This window comes from Primulina huaijiensis, chromosome 14 (assembly GCF_012295235.1).
Source record: "Primulina huaijiensis isolate GDHJ02 chromosome 14, ASM1229523v2, whole genome shotgun sequence".
In the NCBI taxonomy this organism is placed as follows: domain Eukaryota; kingdom Viridiplantae; phylum Streptophyta; class Magnoliopsida; order Lamiales; family Gesneriaceae; genus Primulina; species Primulina huaijiensis.
The window spans coordinates 1,714,159-1,727,510 of NC_133319.1; the positions used below are offsets into that span (position 1 = coordinate 1,714,159).

General features: G+C 33.9%; 3 protein-coding genes across 5 annotated transcripts; 1 reads left to right on the top strand and 2 right to left on the bottom strand.

The window, feature by feature from the left end:
• The first annotated feature begins 1,601 nt into the window (after positions 1–1,601).
• On the top strand, positions 1,602–3,492 carry LOC140957417 (homeobox-leucine zipper protein HAT4-like). The gene is made up of 4 exons (XM_073414652.1): positions 1,602–2,064; positions 2,223–2,512; positions 2,697–2,776; positions 2,864–3,492. The coding sequence occupies exons 1-4, from the start codon at positions 1,725–1,727 to the stop codon at positions 3,156–3,158; spliced, it is 1,005 nt and encodes a 334-aa protein (XP_073270753.1). The 5' UTR covers positions 1,602–1,724; the 3' UTR covers positions 3,159–3,492.
• Positions 3,493–5,509: 2,017 nt separating this feature from the next.
• Positions 5,510–10,942, bottom strand: LOC140956837 (uncharacterized). Of its 3 annotated transcripts, XM_073413723.1 has the most exons (8): positions 10,613–10,942; positions 9,679–9,786; positions 9,267–9,600; positions 8,480–8,633; positions 7,043–7,087; positions 6,657–6,822; positions 6,124–6,494; positions 5,510–5,898 (listed from the first exon to the last, which is right to left on the bottom strand). In XM_073413723.1, the coding sequence occupies exons 1-8, from the start codon at positions 10,805–10,807 to the stop codon at positions 5,577–5,579; spliced, it is 1,695 nt and encodes a 564-aa protein (XP_073269824.1). In that variant the 5' UTR covers positions 10,808–10,942; the 3' UTR covers positions 5,510–5,576. The 3 variants fall into 3 exon arrangements, with proteins under 3 accessions (XP_073269824.1, XP_073269823.1, XP_073269825.1); XM_073413722.1 differs by having other exon boundaries at positions 9,267–9,786; XM_073413724.1 differs by having other exon boundaries at positions 9,267–10,224; positions 10,613–10,736.
• A 350-nt stretch (positions 10,943–11,292) lies between these two features.
• Positions 11,293–13,237, bottom strand: LOC140957649 (protein MHF1 homolog). The gene is made up of 4 exons (XM_073414983.1): positions 12,983–13,237; positions 12,781–12,852; positions 11,862–11,942; positions 11,293–11,602 (listed from the first exon to the last, which is right to left on the bottom strand). Exons 1-4 carry the CDS (start codon positions 13,083–13,085, stop codon positions 11,454–11,456), a joined length of 405 nt encoding a protein of 134 aa, XP_073271084.1. The 5' UTR covers positions 13,086–13,237; the 3' UTR covers positions 11,293–11,453.
• Positions 13,238–13,352: the final 115 nt, after the last annotated feature.

The window sequence follows — 13,352 nt, forward strand, 5'->3', positions numbered from 1 at the left end:
GGCCATGGATTGTGTGACAAAGACTCATAAAAATAAAATTAAAGCAAACGATCTCTGCTACAGTTATTGCATATTCCTACAAGATGACAGCACTTTGGACTTTCGTCCAATTATACCAATTTTAATAATTAAGAACATAATGTATAAACCCTTTTTATAATTATTAAAACTGCAGTCTAAGATTTTATTTTAACGAAATAAAAAAAGTCTTGCTCCTAAAAAAAAAAATTTTATTAGTAATTTTTGAAGAAATTAATTTGACTGATTCGAATATAATACTCTTGAAAAATAGAAAGAATATGAAAATGATCGCCCTCTAAACATTTTTTAGAAAAACTATATTATTTGATTATCTGTGGTTCTCTTTTTAATTTTGGTGGTCGAATAATTGAAAATATTAAAAAAAATTATAAAGCATCCCTAAATCTACTTTCTTTATTTATTATTTTTCCTCTTTTTTTTTTAAGGGTAATTCAATGTATGTCATGCTTTTGGAATTATTATAAATATTAATTGCAAAAAAAAAAAGTACTAATTTATTTTTTTATTTTTAGAATAATAATTTAGAGAGTGAATGATATGCAATAAAGCATGAATCACGGTGGGCAAGACAGTGAATATTCTTTTTGAATTTTGCAACTTTCTTCAATATATTTACACAAAACTGGTGTAAATTTTGTGAGATGATATTTTATTTGAGTCACACATGAAAAAGTATTGCTTTTATACAAAAAAATATTACTTTTATTATAAATATAAGCATGGTTGATCCGTATCACGAATAAAGATATGTCGTTTCACAAGAGAAATAATTTTTTTAATAATTGTTATATTATTTGACTCTTGTTTTACACAACTATCCAAATATATTTTTTGGCTGCCATATTCTCATACATATATATATACTAATAAATAAAGTACATAAAATGAAATAAATTTCTTGAGAGATTTTAATGGAATTTAATAATGGTCCCTCTGGCCCCAAAATCTTGGCATGACCACATAAAAATGGGAGACTTTCACGTGTGCTCTTTGTCAACATAAGTATGTCGGTCAAACAACCTCATTATACTAATCATCGCTATTATTATTCTTAATTCTCCATAATTCACACACCAAAACCTTAAAAAGGAGCAAAAGTGAAAGGCATATCATCATTACTGAGAAATACAATTATATGAAGTAACTTTTAAATATAAAAAGCAAAAAGGGTATATTTTTCTATTTTCTATTATGTTTTAACTGATTTTTTTCATTTATATATCATATTTTATATATGATTAAGTCTTTTCTGAGACGTTTTCGCGGATCTTTATTCGTGAGACGTATCAACTCTGTCCATATTTATAATAGAAAGTAATATTTTTTAATGAGTAATCCATATAGAATATCTGAATCACAAATTGACTGATGATACCGTTTCATATCAATTTTTTATTTCAATTTGAAAAATATCAAATTATGTTTTGAATTAGCTAGAAATATAGTCAATATAAATTGAATAAAATAGTAAAAACAATTAATTTGAAAAGGGAACAAGTTGTTATACTCTTGCTCCTTGTCCTGTATTTCTTTGTCATTAAATAACCAAATTAAATAATGCAAGAAATTTCATAGATTGATAAATTCTCTATAAAGACTCTTTCCACTCATTCAATCCAAAAACCTTTTCCTTCTCTTCATCTCCTTAACCCAACTCTCTCTAATTTGTGTTATGATCAGCTATGGAATTAGGCTTGCGCTTAGGAGATGCATCAGAACCCATGAAGTTCTTGAACGAAAACAGCACTCAAGAGGCGAGGAGATTCACCAAAATCAAGAAAAGTAGTGGATTGAACCTGGGAATGGATTTGAGCCTCAATCAAGAAATGGAGAAAACTCGAGAAACTGATGAAGAAAATGTTGAAAAAGAAGATGACGATCATACATCATCAGGAGTTGGTACTGGTAGTGATGGTGATCAAGGGGAAACATCGCTTCAGCTTAATCTTCTCCCATTTTCTCCAGTTCCTCGCCAGATTTCATCGCATATTGATCAATCCTTGCCTTGGTCTTCTGATAATGGTATTTTAATAACTTGTCTGATATATGGATGAAATCTGTTACTGGTGATTAATGGTTTTTATGTGATTACTGTACAGTACTCATGAATATTTTTATTTTTCGTGATGAGAAATATTTATTTTCGTTTAGAATACATATTTCTTTGTGGGTTTCTCCAGGGAGTTCCGAAAATGATTCGTCGAGGAATAAAGGGCCACCGGCGGCGAGGCGGTTGGACGTGAACAGACTACCGGCGTCCGCGGAGGAAGCCTCGACGGCGAACAGCGAGGGGTCACTGTTCCAGATGGATTTTGGTAACAAGAGAGAATTTGAAGCCACGGGAAACGAGAGAGAATCGTTTAGAGCAAGTGATGACGATGATGGCAACACAAGAAAAAAACTGAGACTTTCCAAGCAACAGTCTGTTTTCCTCGAACAAAGCTTTAAAGAACACTCCACTCTCAATCCTGTGAGTCACTATACTCGGTGTGTTAGAACAAAAATACAAGCTTAATTCAGCTCCAAACATGCTACGGGAAGAAATTAAAAAAGATTGGATTTTTCTTGGAAAACTACTCATCTTTAATGGGCTGCGTTTTGTCATACACACATTTAAATCAAGTGTTTCAAGTCTTAACTAATTTGTGTTGCAGAAGCAAAAGCTTGCTCTAGCAAATCAGCTTAATCTGAGGCCTCGACAGGTAGAAGTCTGGTTTCAGAACAGAAGAGCGAGGTTTGTGGATATTCTCTTATCGTTGTATACATATAATATTTCATGTCACGTAAACACGCACTAATTAACATGTGTTCACGTATGCAGGACCAAGTTGAAGCAAAACGAGGTGGATTGCGAGTACTTGAAGAGATGCTGTGAGACTCTGCGTGAAGAGAACACAAGGCTCCACAAAGAGTTGCAAGATTTGAGAGCTCTCAAGACTCCTAATTCTAGCCCTTTTTACATGGCCACCACCCTCACCATGTGCCCGTCTTGCGAACGCCGACGACTCGCCTCCGCGCCGGAGAATGGCAATCCCACTAACATAGATTCCACCCACACCCCAAACCCTACTCCATTTCCTTTGTCTACACCAAGATTTTACCATTGGAGGAATTAATAGATTGGATTTTCAACATATATGTATGTATATATATATGCATGGGAGGGTTTTTAAGTTTGTGTGTTAAGTATTGGAATATTGAGGGATTGTGTGCTGTTGATTTGTGGGATTCTTGATCAGCTCGGGCATTTTTTTAGCCCATCTTTTGTGCACTTTGGGGGAGAGTGATACCAGTAGAGAAAATAGATTGGAAAAAAGAAGAAAAGACCAAATAGAAATGAAGTGCTTAGATTTGTATGGATCCTTTGTTTTCCCTTATTTTTCTTGAAACATGGCCAATATTTTCTAGTCCAATATTTTGTTAACTTGTATCTCATTCGCACGTACTATTTCATTATGTGAATTTCTCTACATATATGTAATATAATCTTAATTTGTAGTGTAGTCGACTTAATTCAATCAACATTAAGGATTAATATAATAAAGTCGTCCGTTACTCAATAGGCTTGTTGACAAGAAAAATTGGGGGACTTGGCAAGATAGTGAGAATATTCATGCTACATTAGTACTTGTTTTCTATGTATATTGAAGTAAGTCTCACCAATTCAATTTCCATTTTTCTGACTTCATAAATTATTAGAAACATGATTGCTCGCAATTATTTACAATTGTGATTTTGGAATTCTATGTTATTATGTTTTGCAATTTTAGTTCTTTCTTGATGTGACGCAGACATGTGTATATCGCGACAATATCCCTAATGAAAATTAACTAAAATCGCCAAATTTCGAAAGTTATAATAACATAAAAGACCAAAATTGTAACGTTTCTTAATAAAAATATAATATATCATATAGCACGAGAAAAATATATCCATTTTCACATATACTCCTAAAATAATATGAGACCAATAAAATTTGGACTCAACTAATGTGAATTTAGAAAGTATATATTTTCAAACCGACCAATAATTAGGATAGGATGTAAAATTTAGGGGAAAAGAGTAAAAAAAAATTGTGGATTGAGAAGCATGATAGGTGGAAGTTTGTTGGGAAGTCCCGCGCTTCAAGGCATGCTTTATGCAAAGGATTAGTTTGATGAGAGGCGTGGGGGAACGCACTCTATTTTTACTATTTTTTTTTGTGGACAAAAGTGGTATATTTATGATTGTGTCTGCTAAAGTTAGGTTTCCTTTATCGTCACTATCAATTATTACTAACATTTGACCAATTAAATACATCCCCTCATTATTCGTGTAACATTCATGTCCATTACCCCAACACCATGTCTGCTTCCAAGATCATGTTTCCTATTTTTTGAGATAATGATAAAGGGGATTTTTATATTTAATATTTCATTATGTTTTGTTTTACATGTAAAAATAAGGGTACTTTATCATTAATAAGTTTCATTACATGTTGTGTTTTGTGAGACAGATCTCTTCTCTGGATCATCAATGAAAAAATATTACTTTTTATTGTGAATTTCGGTAGGGTTGACTCGTCTCACAGATAAAGATTCGTGAGACCGTCTCACACAAGTTTTTGCCTTTTTTTAGCTAATGATAAAGGAGATTTTTATATTTTATATTTCATTATGTTTTGTTTTACATGTAAAAATAAGGGTACTTTATTATTAATAAGTTTCACATTTAAGAATATATAATATATGGTAAAAACTTGTGTGAGACGGTCTCACAAGTCGTATTTTGTGATATGGATCTCTTATCTGGGTCATCCATGAAAAATATTACTTTTTATGCTAAGAATATTACTTTTTATTGTGAATTTCGGTAGGGTTGACTCGTCTCACAGATAAAGATTCGTGAGACTGTCTCACAAGATACCTACTCATAATATAGATATTTCACACACACACACACACATATATATTAATTTATTACAAGTGGACTGAATTATCCTCTTGTTTGTCTTTACTATTTAGGAAATAATATCATTTTAATTGGTCTTAACAAGTGTACAAATATTTAAGCTCTCCTAGCCCAAGATAATGTGTAATAAAAGGGTCCGGCCCGGGAAACAGTAAAATCTGATTAAAAATAATAATAAAATAAACATTTACATCTAGACGTGACAAATCATATGTAATGAATGGTAGGCAACCGTGATTAATTAATTAGGTGAGGGGTCCATTGGCAATCCTTAAAATTCATGTACTTGGACAACACACGTGTCAAATATATCTAAAATGTAAATATCAGAAGTATTGTATTTATTAATTGTTTCTTATTTTATATCAAATTAAATTATTTATGACTTTTCTTTGAACCATACATTCGATCAATTTATTTCATGTTAACTGCTTTATACGTTATGTGATCACTCAATTAGTTAAAAATAAGCATAATTTTTACCAACTTTTTATTTAAAAAATAGGATTACAAATGATTGTATAAATTGATTTAAATGCTCAAAGCTAGCATATGCCAGCATCAATTGGCAGGCAGGTTCAAGATTATTTGATTAATGTGTGCAATCCAATGTTCAAGTCAGAAGCAATGGAAACAAGCAGAGGGAGAGTGTTGTGCCACACAGCTTTAAGGACTCGTTTATGATGGGCATGAAGTGACTGCAATGGTTTCTGAGCATTGTATCTGATGTCAAAGATGTGAATCACCGGATCCGCTGAGCCAGAAGTTATGTATACACCATCTGGAGACCATGCCTGATTAATGAGGGCCGACTGGGATTCGCTACTCTCTTGGCTCCACCCGAAACTATGGATCTCCAATGTCTTGGTTCTGAAATCGAATAGTTTCAGCTGCTGCCCTGGGGTCCTGCAAACACAAACATCAAATTTAGTTTACTACTTCAGATAGTAATAAAAAAAAGTTGGCCTAGGTTGGCAAGTTACTCAATTTGAATGACCATGCGAGTCCAAACAATCTCAAGATGGGTTTTTAATGAGTCGGCAGGCGGTTTGCCTGGAATACAGTCCCATATGCTTGGCAGGGAAAAAAATTATAAAACGGCTTATTGATACAAGATTGGAGAAAACTCACCCTGTCTGAACCATAAAGAGGTTGAAGTCACATGGATTAGTTAGAACACTCATACATTTGCTTTCAGTCTGATGCTTGTAAACAACTGTCCCAGATGTCGTATCAAATCCAATAATCCTTTTGTCTGCACCAGCAGACATTACAACATTCTTATCCCGCAGGCCAGCAGCTCCCATTACAGCACTGGTATGGATACTTCTGTGTAATGAATTAGGTTTCCATGAGTCTTCCTTCTCATGTTCGGTCCAAAGGACTACATCATGATCACTGCCACCAGTAACGAAGCATGTTTTGTCCCATTGCATGAAGTTTATGCTGTTGATTACGCCTTTAACGTGAGGCTTGTCTTCAAGAAAGCTTACACGTGTCCTCTACAAAACCAAAACTGAAACTGAGGTTGACTTCACAGAGATGGTAACTAAAAATAAAGTGCATAAAAATTTGTGACTAAATTGCCACTAAAGTAATGCGCAAACACATACAGTTTACAATAATAGCATTACAGGATGATAGCCACAACTTGAGATCCTTACCTTGTTTCCTTCATTTAGTTTCAGAATTGATATCTGAGAATCTCCACCGTCTGCAGTATAAACCGAAAAAAGTCTATTTCCCTGGGGATGCCAAGATATATCTTCTGGCCATCTCCTCTGCTTGTTTGATTGACATTCAGAAGTACTTACAAGATCGGCAACAGCACTGCACTTTTTTATATTAAGAGTTCAATTCAAGTTATAAACCTACATCACTTGTCAAGTTACAAAGGAAAGATGTATGCTAAACAATCAAAGTCTGAAACATATGTTAGTATCCAAGTTATGATTGAAATGCATATACTGAAAGCATCATAAAGCGAGGAACAAAAGTATGAGATCAAAGAGATCTTGATGTGACTAAATTTTATTCCAATAACACTTACCCTTTCTCCTGGATTTGCCACAGATTAACCACTCCATCCAATGCGCTGCAAACCATTCAAACATATTAAGTGGAAATACCATCAAGAGAGTTATGAAGCAGTTTAATACCAAAAGATTTTAGTCATATGTAATTGCAATCTGCAATAGTAACAGTAAACAAGATTTTTTAAAAATGCAAATGGCAAGACCAAATCTTGTACTGTTCAGTGCATGGTAGTCTGTAAATAACTTATCTTTATGAGGTAATAAGTTAAAAAGTAAAAGAACAGTTATAATCTGATGTTCAAATCAAGACATGGTCAAAAGCAATGGATGCAATTGCATTCTCTGTCTGATAATTTACCGATACATATCGTCGGATTTCTTAATTAGATGCAACATTCAAAATTACACTTGTGACTAAGAAAAACAATAAAATCGACAAAGCATGGCAACACTGAAAAGGAAAATTGAGCATACTACCCTAATCAGGCATGTATGAAACATACAATATCAAAGACAAATATGACAACAACTAAACATGCCATAAAGCGCAAAGCTTTCTTGAGATACCATGCATACCACCATGTCCGTCAATCCACTTATCCAGTTGCCCAAAGTGTAGAACAAATTACACAAGATATATATAATCTATATTAGGTTTGACAAAGAGCAAGAATTTTAGCTTGATAGTATAGCGAACACAAATCAGACAGATGAACCAGAAAAATACAAAAAATCCCCCGGAAAAAAATTGAAGAGAGCACTTGAAACATGATGCAGAGCTCATCAACTGTTTATGCTTATTTTTGTGCTATAGTGCAATAATAATATTAATACTTGACATAAAAGAAGAATTAAACGTATATGATTGATGGGAAACTGTACCATGCTGCCAACAGAAAACTATTAAAAGAAGATAGGTACAATATAGAACATTGAACTTCAAGATTTAATCCCGGTAGTATTAATCTTTCAAAATCATATAGTTTTGATCCTCAATTTTGTCGTGTACTTAACAGATATTTTGGTAAAAATAACACTCTCAACTTTGTAGTGAACTCGATGTATACATTTAGCAAACATCGTTAATTTTGAAGTGGAGAGAGCGGTTGCCTATTGTCAACTTTCCAACAAGATGAATTGTAACAAAGAGTGATGCTTTCCTTCTGACTCAAACCTTACGTATGCGCTAAGACAGCTACTAATATGCATTCCAGGTAATGTGTGAAGTACTGAACGAGTGGCACATGCAACGCTACTGAAATTATGCACAACAGCAAAATAAAACCACAAAGCATTATTTTGTTGCCTTATTCTTTTTTTTCTTCTTTCACACAGAGCAACCAACATCACATCCTAGACCCTAGTTTGTATTAGTGAATTCAAGAGGGCCATGATCTCCATCAATTATAATTTTTGTTATTCATGTGAAAAATCAGGGAAGATCAAATCACCTGGTCACAAATAAATTATCATTTGTCGGACAAAGCTCAAGGCTTCTCAGCCTTCTTTTGTGTTGACTGGATAAAAGAATGGCCTGGCAGTGGAATCTTTGTGATGAAACCATGCTTCCTATCAACGGAATCAAGTCTTTATCTTCTTTTTGCTCTGTACTCACAAAGATATGATCGCGAATATTATTATTTACTAGCTGTGATATCATTCGATAATGTGAAGCTTTAAAAACAACCAGGTCACGCTCAGATCCGAATTTCACCAAACAAGGATGCAAGTCAAATAGTTTAAATAAAACCCACTCACCAATCAAGCTCAAATGCTTCATTTGAACAGGCATAAAACTTAAACATGAGTTCAAATAATGAAGATTTTGATGTTTTCACATTGTTACCCTCAACGATAGAGGTCGTAACTTGTAAGCAAGTGGCATCATTTTACGAACTTTTGAGAACATAACAATTTTATAGAATACGTCAAACAATATTACAAGCAATCGGCCAGGGACAGCGTGAATAAATTCTAAAAGCACTGTAAAATTTAACAAACAAGATTCTTTTGCCGCAGCAGCTATTTTTCCTTTTGAAACACGAAAGGTTTTCACGTAAATTATGTTTATCCATGTACTGGTTTATTCTCGATTTTTTTGTTTGGTTTTCCTCGTAAGGGTAGCCTTATGCATATACCTGGCATATGTTATGGTAGAATAACTGCTTTTGATAATCCATGTATCGAATAGAGTATAAACCGAATGATACATAATATGTGAAGTTACATAGCAATTACCATGCTTCCTTTTTGTTCCATTAGGTTGAGATTCCATGTTTTCTTGCTGCATAGATGTTTTACGAGCTTTGCCTCCATTTTGCTTTCCATTGCTATTAATTGGAGTGGCTATCGATGCAGTAGGAAATGCAGCAGAATTTCCACTAACTTTATTTCCAGAATTTTTCATGGTCAATGAATGCGACATTCTTGGATTCACAGAAGGAATCACAAGCTGTGGTTTAGAGTGACATTTTCCTCGAGAAGAATCCCCATTTTTACATAAAAAACTAGCCGATCTTCCTTCAATGCTATGATCATCTCCGGATGACTTAATTGAATCCTCACCAAACAGCTGTGGTTTATACAGAAACTGGTTTTGAGCAGAATCACCACTCACGTTGGCAGGACTCGCTAAACTTTCTACTTTTACCTTTTTAATACAATTTTTAAAAGTTTCTGAGGCCATTGAAATTTCCTGGCCACGATGACGAGACAATTCAGTTTGTGTATCCATCAACCTCATTAATGCTTCATCAAGCTGCAGCGAAAAACAAAGTCATCAATCAATGGTTTCTCATTGATGGAATGGTACTGACCATGTGATTGCAGAAACCATGCCGCCTACCGCATCTAACAATAGCAATTATTATATTGTTAAGTGAATGAGATATTATTTTGAGAATTTTATGGGCATTGTATCAAGAGGCATAACTTGGACTTCAACAATCAAAATAAAAATGATCTCCCACTATGCAAATTGGAACATACTATAATGATTGTAAACAACATCTTGCAATGCTCTTAGTCAAGTTACTCCACAAAATTTCAATGTGTTAAAGAACAGCACCAATCAGGGCAATGATTAGGGGTGGCCAGCCAAATAGCCCTAGATGTACTAATAATCCAATAATTGAATCCGGAAGAACATGATCACAGCTCACACTTTCCTACAACATTTTGTCAATCAATCATTATCCTGAAAATGTTGGATATTTGACTGTCAGTCCTTCACGATGTTGTACCAATCACTACTCAAGGAACAAAAGAATCTTCAATATTGAAATCACTGCACCTGCATCGCACTTATCTTTAACTTCCTCACACATTATACAAAATGGCAGTAGTACTTTGGATCTGCATATAATCTGAATGATAAAGTCGCCATGTAAATCAAGTTCATTGATTGGTGACTTCCCATAAATAAAGGTTTATGAATAAGCTTTACAGCGTACATTAATAAAACAACAAGAAAAACCAAAACATGCACAAGTTTAAATATTCAGAATCCCCCAAAAAAACTTGTATCTAACAAAAGAGTAATAAAAAATTGTTCTTGAAAGAATTACATCGAGAAAGTAAAAAACCTGGGACTTGTAATAAGCAACGCGCTCACGAAGCTGCTCGACTTCTTTGTTACGGTGTTCAATAAGGGCTACTAGTGCTATTTCTTGTTCTTTCCAAATCCGTTCCTCCATTGTTCCATCCCCATTTTCTTCTTCTTCATCTTCTGTTTTCACAATTTCGATCTTGGGCTTCTTCAGAAACGGCAGCCCTCTCATTTTCTTCCTTCGAAAAAGATTCTTCGCTTTCTTGCGGTGAATTTGATAGACTGATACGCGACTAACTGGAGGAGAAGGCGGGAATCGTGATAAGTTCTTTCGGGAGCCAGTTTTCGAACCCTCGGGGGCCTAAAGACCCGACCCGAGACCGGGACTTTTTAGTAATTAGCAATTCATACTTAAATTATTAAGTTGAAGAAAGATATATCATGTTTAAGAAAATTAAGACAAAACAAACAAATCAAATATGGCCTGATAATGGGTTTTACGATAAATGAGATCAAATTTACAACCAGGCCTCTTTTTTATCATAAGTGAATAACTTTGACGAGCTCAAATAGTCAATAATAATAATTAAAAAGTAATAGTTTTTTTTCATATTTTTATATTTACCTATTAAAATATTTCCTGAGTTATATTTAATAAAATTTTCATTTTGGCATATGTTCTATAAGTTTATTATATTATTTTAAAATTATAAAATTTAAAAAATATACAACCGGTTCGCTAGTAGTACACTGCATATTTGAAATCAGACGCCATTTCACAAATTATCATTACAACATTCAAATAGAATACATATGTCTAAGCTGTATAATATTCTAGAAAATGTTGAGACTAGGGACAATGTTCCAGTATTTTTGAGCTAGGGATCAGCAATATGGAGCACTTCTGCAGCTGATTTGTCCTCCTTTTTCGAGATCTTCCTTCTCTTCTTCTCAGATTGAGGCATCTTTTGTTTTAAATCATAGCAAAAGGACCTTAGGGAGGCAGCAAGATGATCATTACGATGTGCTGAAACAAATGTAAGCAATCTCAGGAATACTAACTTCAAATATCATAACGAGGGTGAGACATGAATAATATAATCGAAATCATCAGTTTGGCAAGTTCCTAGCTATGGAAGTATACATGGTTTCAGACAATGTAGTTATATGAGTAAATTAATGGACAATCACAGCAAAAATGTGGACACATACAAAATATTGTAAAACTGCAAAGTTGATTTTGAATATTATTGCACAACACTTCATATAACTTATCAGAATCTTACCAGAAAGAATGACATCTTTCGTGTTCACTGACTTGCGAGGACCATGCTGAGCAAATAATTCAAGGTCTTTTGCTAACTGTTCTGCTTTTCAAGAAGTATGATGTTAAACATTACTGGATAAATTAATGAAGCTGATGATCTTATTTGATCAACTTATGATGTCAACATAGCCTTGTGTCAACTGAGGGATTCTTAGATATAAAAAGGAATTCACATGTATCAATATTTATCATTCTTCTAATCCTTCGACATCTAAGTTGGGAAAAGCTTTAGCTTCTGAACCAAAATTTCCACTCAATTTATGAGAAAAAATTTGACCTCTTGACATCAACAGGCACATAGATTATGCGCTTGGATTACATAAAAACACTGAACTCTCCTAGCGAATCCTTCATTGGTTTAAGCTACTTTTGACAAGAGCTTGAACAATTGGCCAACTGTGACGAGTAACCTTCAGCATAATCATTGAACAGTCATAAGCAATTTCCGATCAATATTTTTTCGCTAGCGGTTTAGACGTCAATTACAGTCAAGGAAAATGTGGAAACTAGTAATACTAATCCTGATACTGTCCTGCCACTCCAGGGAATTCTTTCAAAGCCCATAAAACAGAACGTACATCCAGATGTCAAGAATTATTCCAGTTTATCCCAACATTGAATCGCGCCAACTAACACTTACAAGAAACAAGTTTATACTGCATTACACCAGATAAATCATTCCACATGTTTGATATACAAATCTATTATGAGTGCATAGTCCATACCAATAGAACGCAATGCGATGACGCAAAATCGAAAAAAAAAAAAAAAAAAAAAAAAAAAAAAAAAAAAAAAAAAAAAAAAAAAAAAAAAAAAAAAAAAAAAAAAAAAAAAAAAAAAAAAAAAAAAAAAACATAGATGTATAGCTCAATAATTACGCGCATATTTGAAGGCTAAATCGGATATGCAGGCCATAATCGGTTGAGAAACTTCCATGCCATTTTTCTTCGCTGCAACATTAACAAACCGACAAAAAGAACGCTGTCATCGAATCTAACGTTTATATAAGTCGTAATTGACTCCATCTGCGCATGAATATAGAGATAATGGAAGTAATTACAGTGATCGAAAAGTAAAAACCTTCGGCTTCGGCAATGGAGATGGTGCAGAGTCGGAATCGATCTCTCAGGAGCTGATTAACCGATTCATCTTCCTCCTCTTCTCTTTCCACATCGCTTGCCATTATGTCGCGTTACTTTGTGTCGATTCAAGAACTGAAATCAAATCTTAGGGTTCTATTGCTTTGATTTGAGGGGAAATGCTGGAGCACAGATTATGCGCGGGAAACGGGGAAAGATTCACGTGGATTGGAGACGATGGACCACTAACTTTTTTATTTAAACTTTGATTTATTTTTTGGGGCTAATTCCACTAATTGCAAAATGCCCCCTCAACATCTTAAATTAAATGAGTACATTTTTTCCCTATATAATCAAAACTAATATTTTTT

Excerpts from the sequence above, each read along its gene's own strand:
- LOC140957417 (XM_073414652.1), top strand. The coding sequence starts at position 1,725 with ATGGAATTAGGCTTGCGCTTAGGAGATGCATCAGAACCCATGAAGTTC. Across the intron at positions 2,065-2,222 it reads GCCTTGGTCTTCTGATAATG|GGAGTTCCGAAAATGATTCG; the intron begins GTATTTTAATAA and ends GGGTTTCTCCAG. Across the intron at positions 2,777-2,863 it reads TTTCAGAACAGAAGAGCGAG|GACCAAGTTGAAGCAAAACG; the intron begins GTTTGTGGATAT and ends TCACGTATGCAG.
- LOC140956837 (XM_073413722.1), bottom strand. The coding sequence starts at position 10,807 with ATGAGAGGGCTGCCGTTTCTGAAGAAGCCCAAGATCGAAATTGTGAAA. Across the intron at positions 9,787-10,612 it reads TTGCTTATTACAAGTCCCAG|CTTGATGAAGCATTAATGAG; the intron begins GTTTTTTACTTT and ends TTTTCGCTGCAG. Across the intron at positions 7,088-8,479 it reads GATAATTTATTTGTGACCAG|CGCATTGGATGGAGTGGTTA; the intron begins GTGATTTGATCT and ends AATGGTTTGCAG.
- LOC140957649 (XM_073414983.1), bottom strand. The coding sequence starts at position 13,085 with ATGGCAAGCGATGTGGAAAGAGAAGAGGAGGAAGATGAATCGGTTAAT. Across the intron at positions 11,943-12,780 it reads TTTAGCCTTCAAATATGCGC|AACAGTTAGCAAAAGACCTT; the intron begins GTAATTATTGAG and ends CTTGAAAAGCAG. Across the intron at positions 11,603-11,861 it reads GAAAGATGTCATTCTTTCTG|CACATCGTAATGATCATCTT; the intron begins GTAAGATTCTGA and ends CATTTGTTTCAG.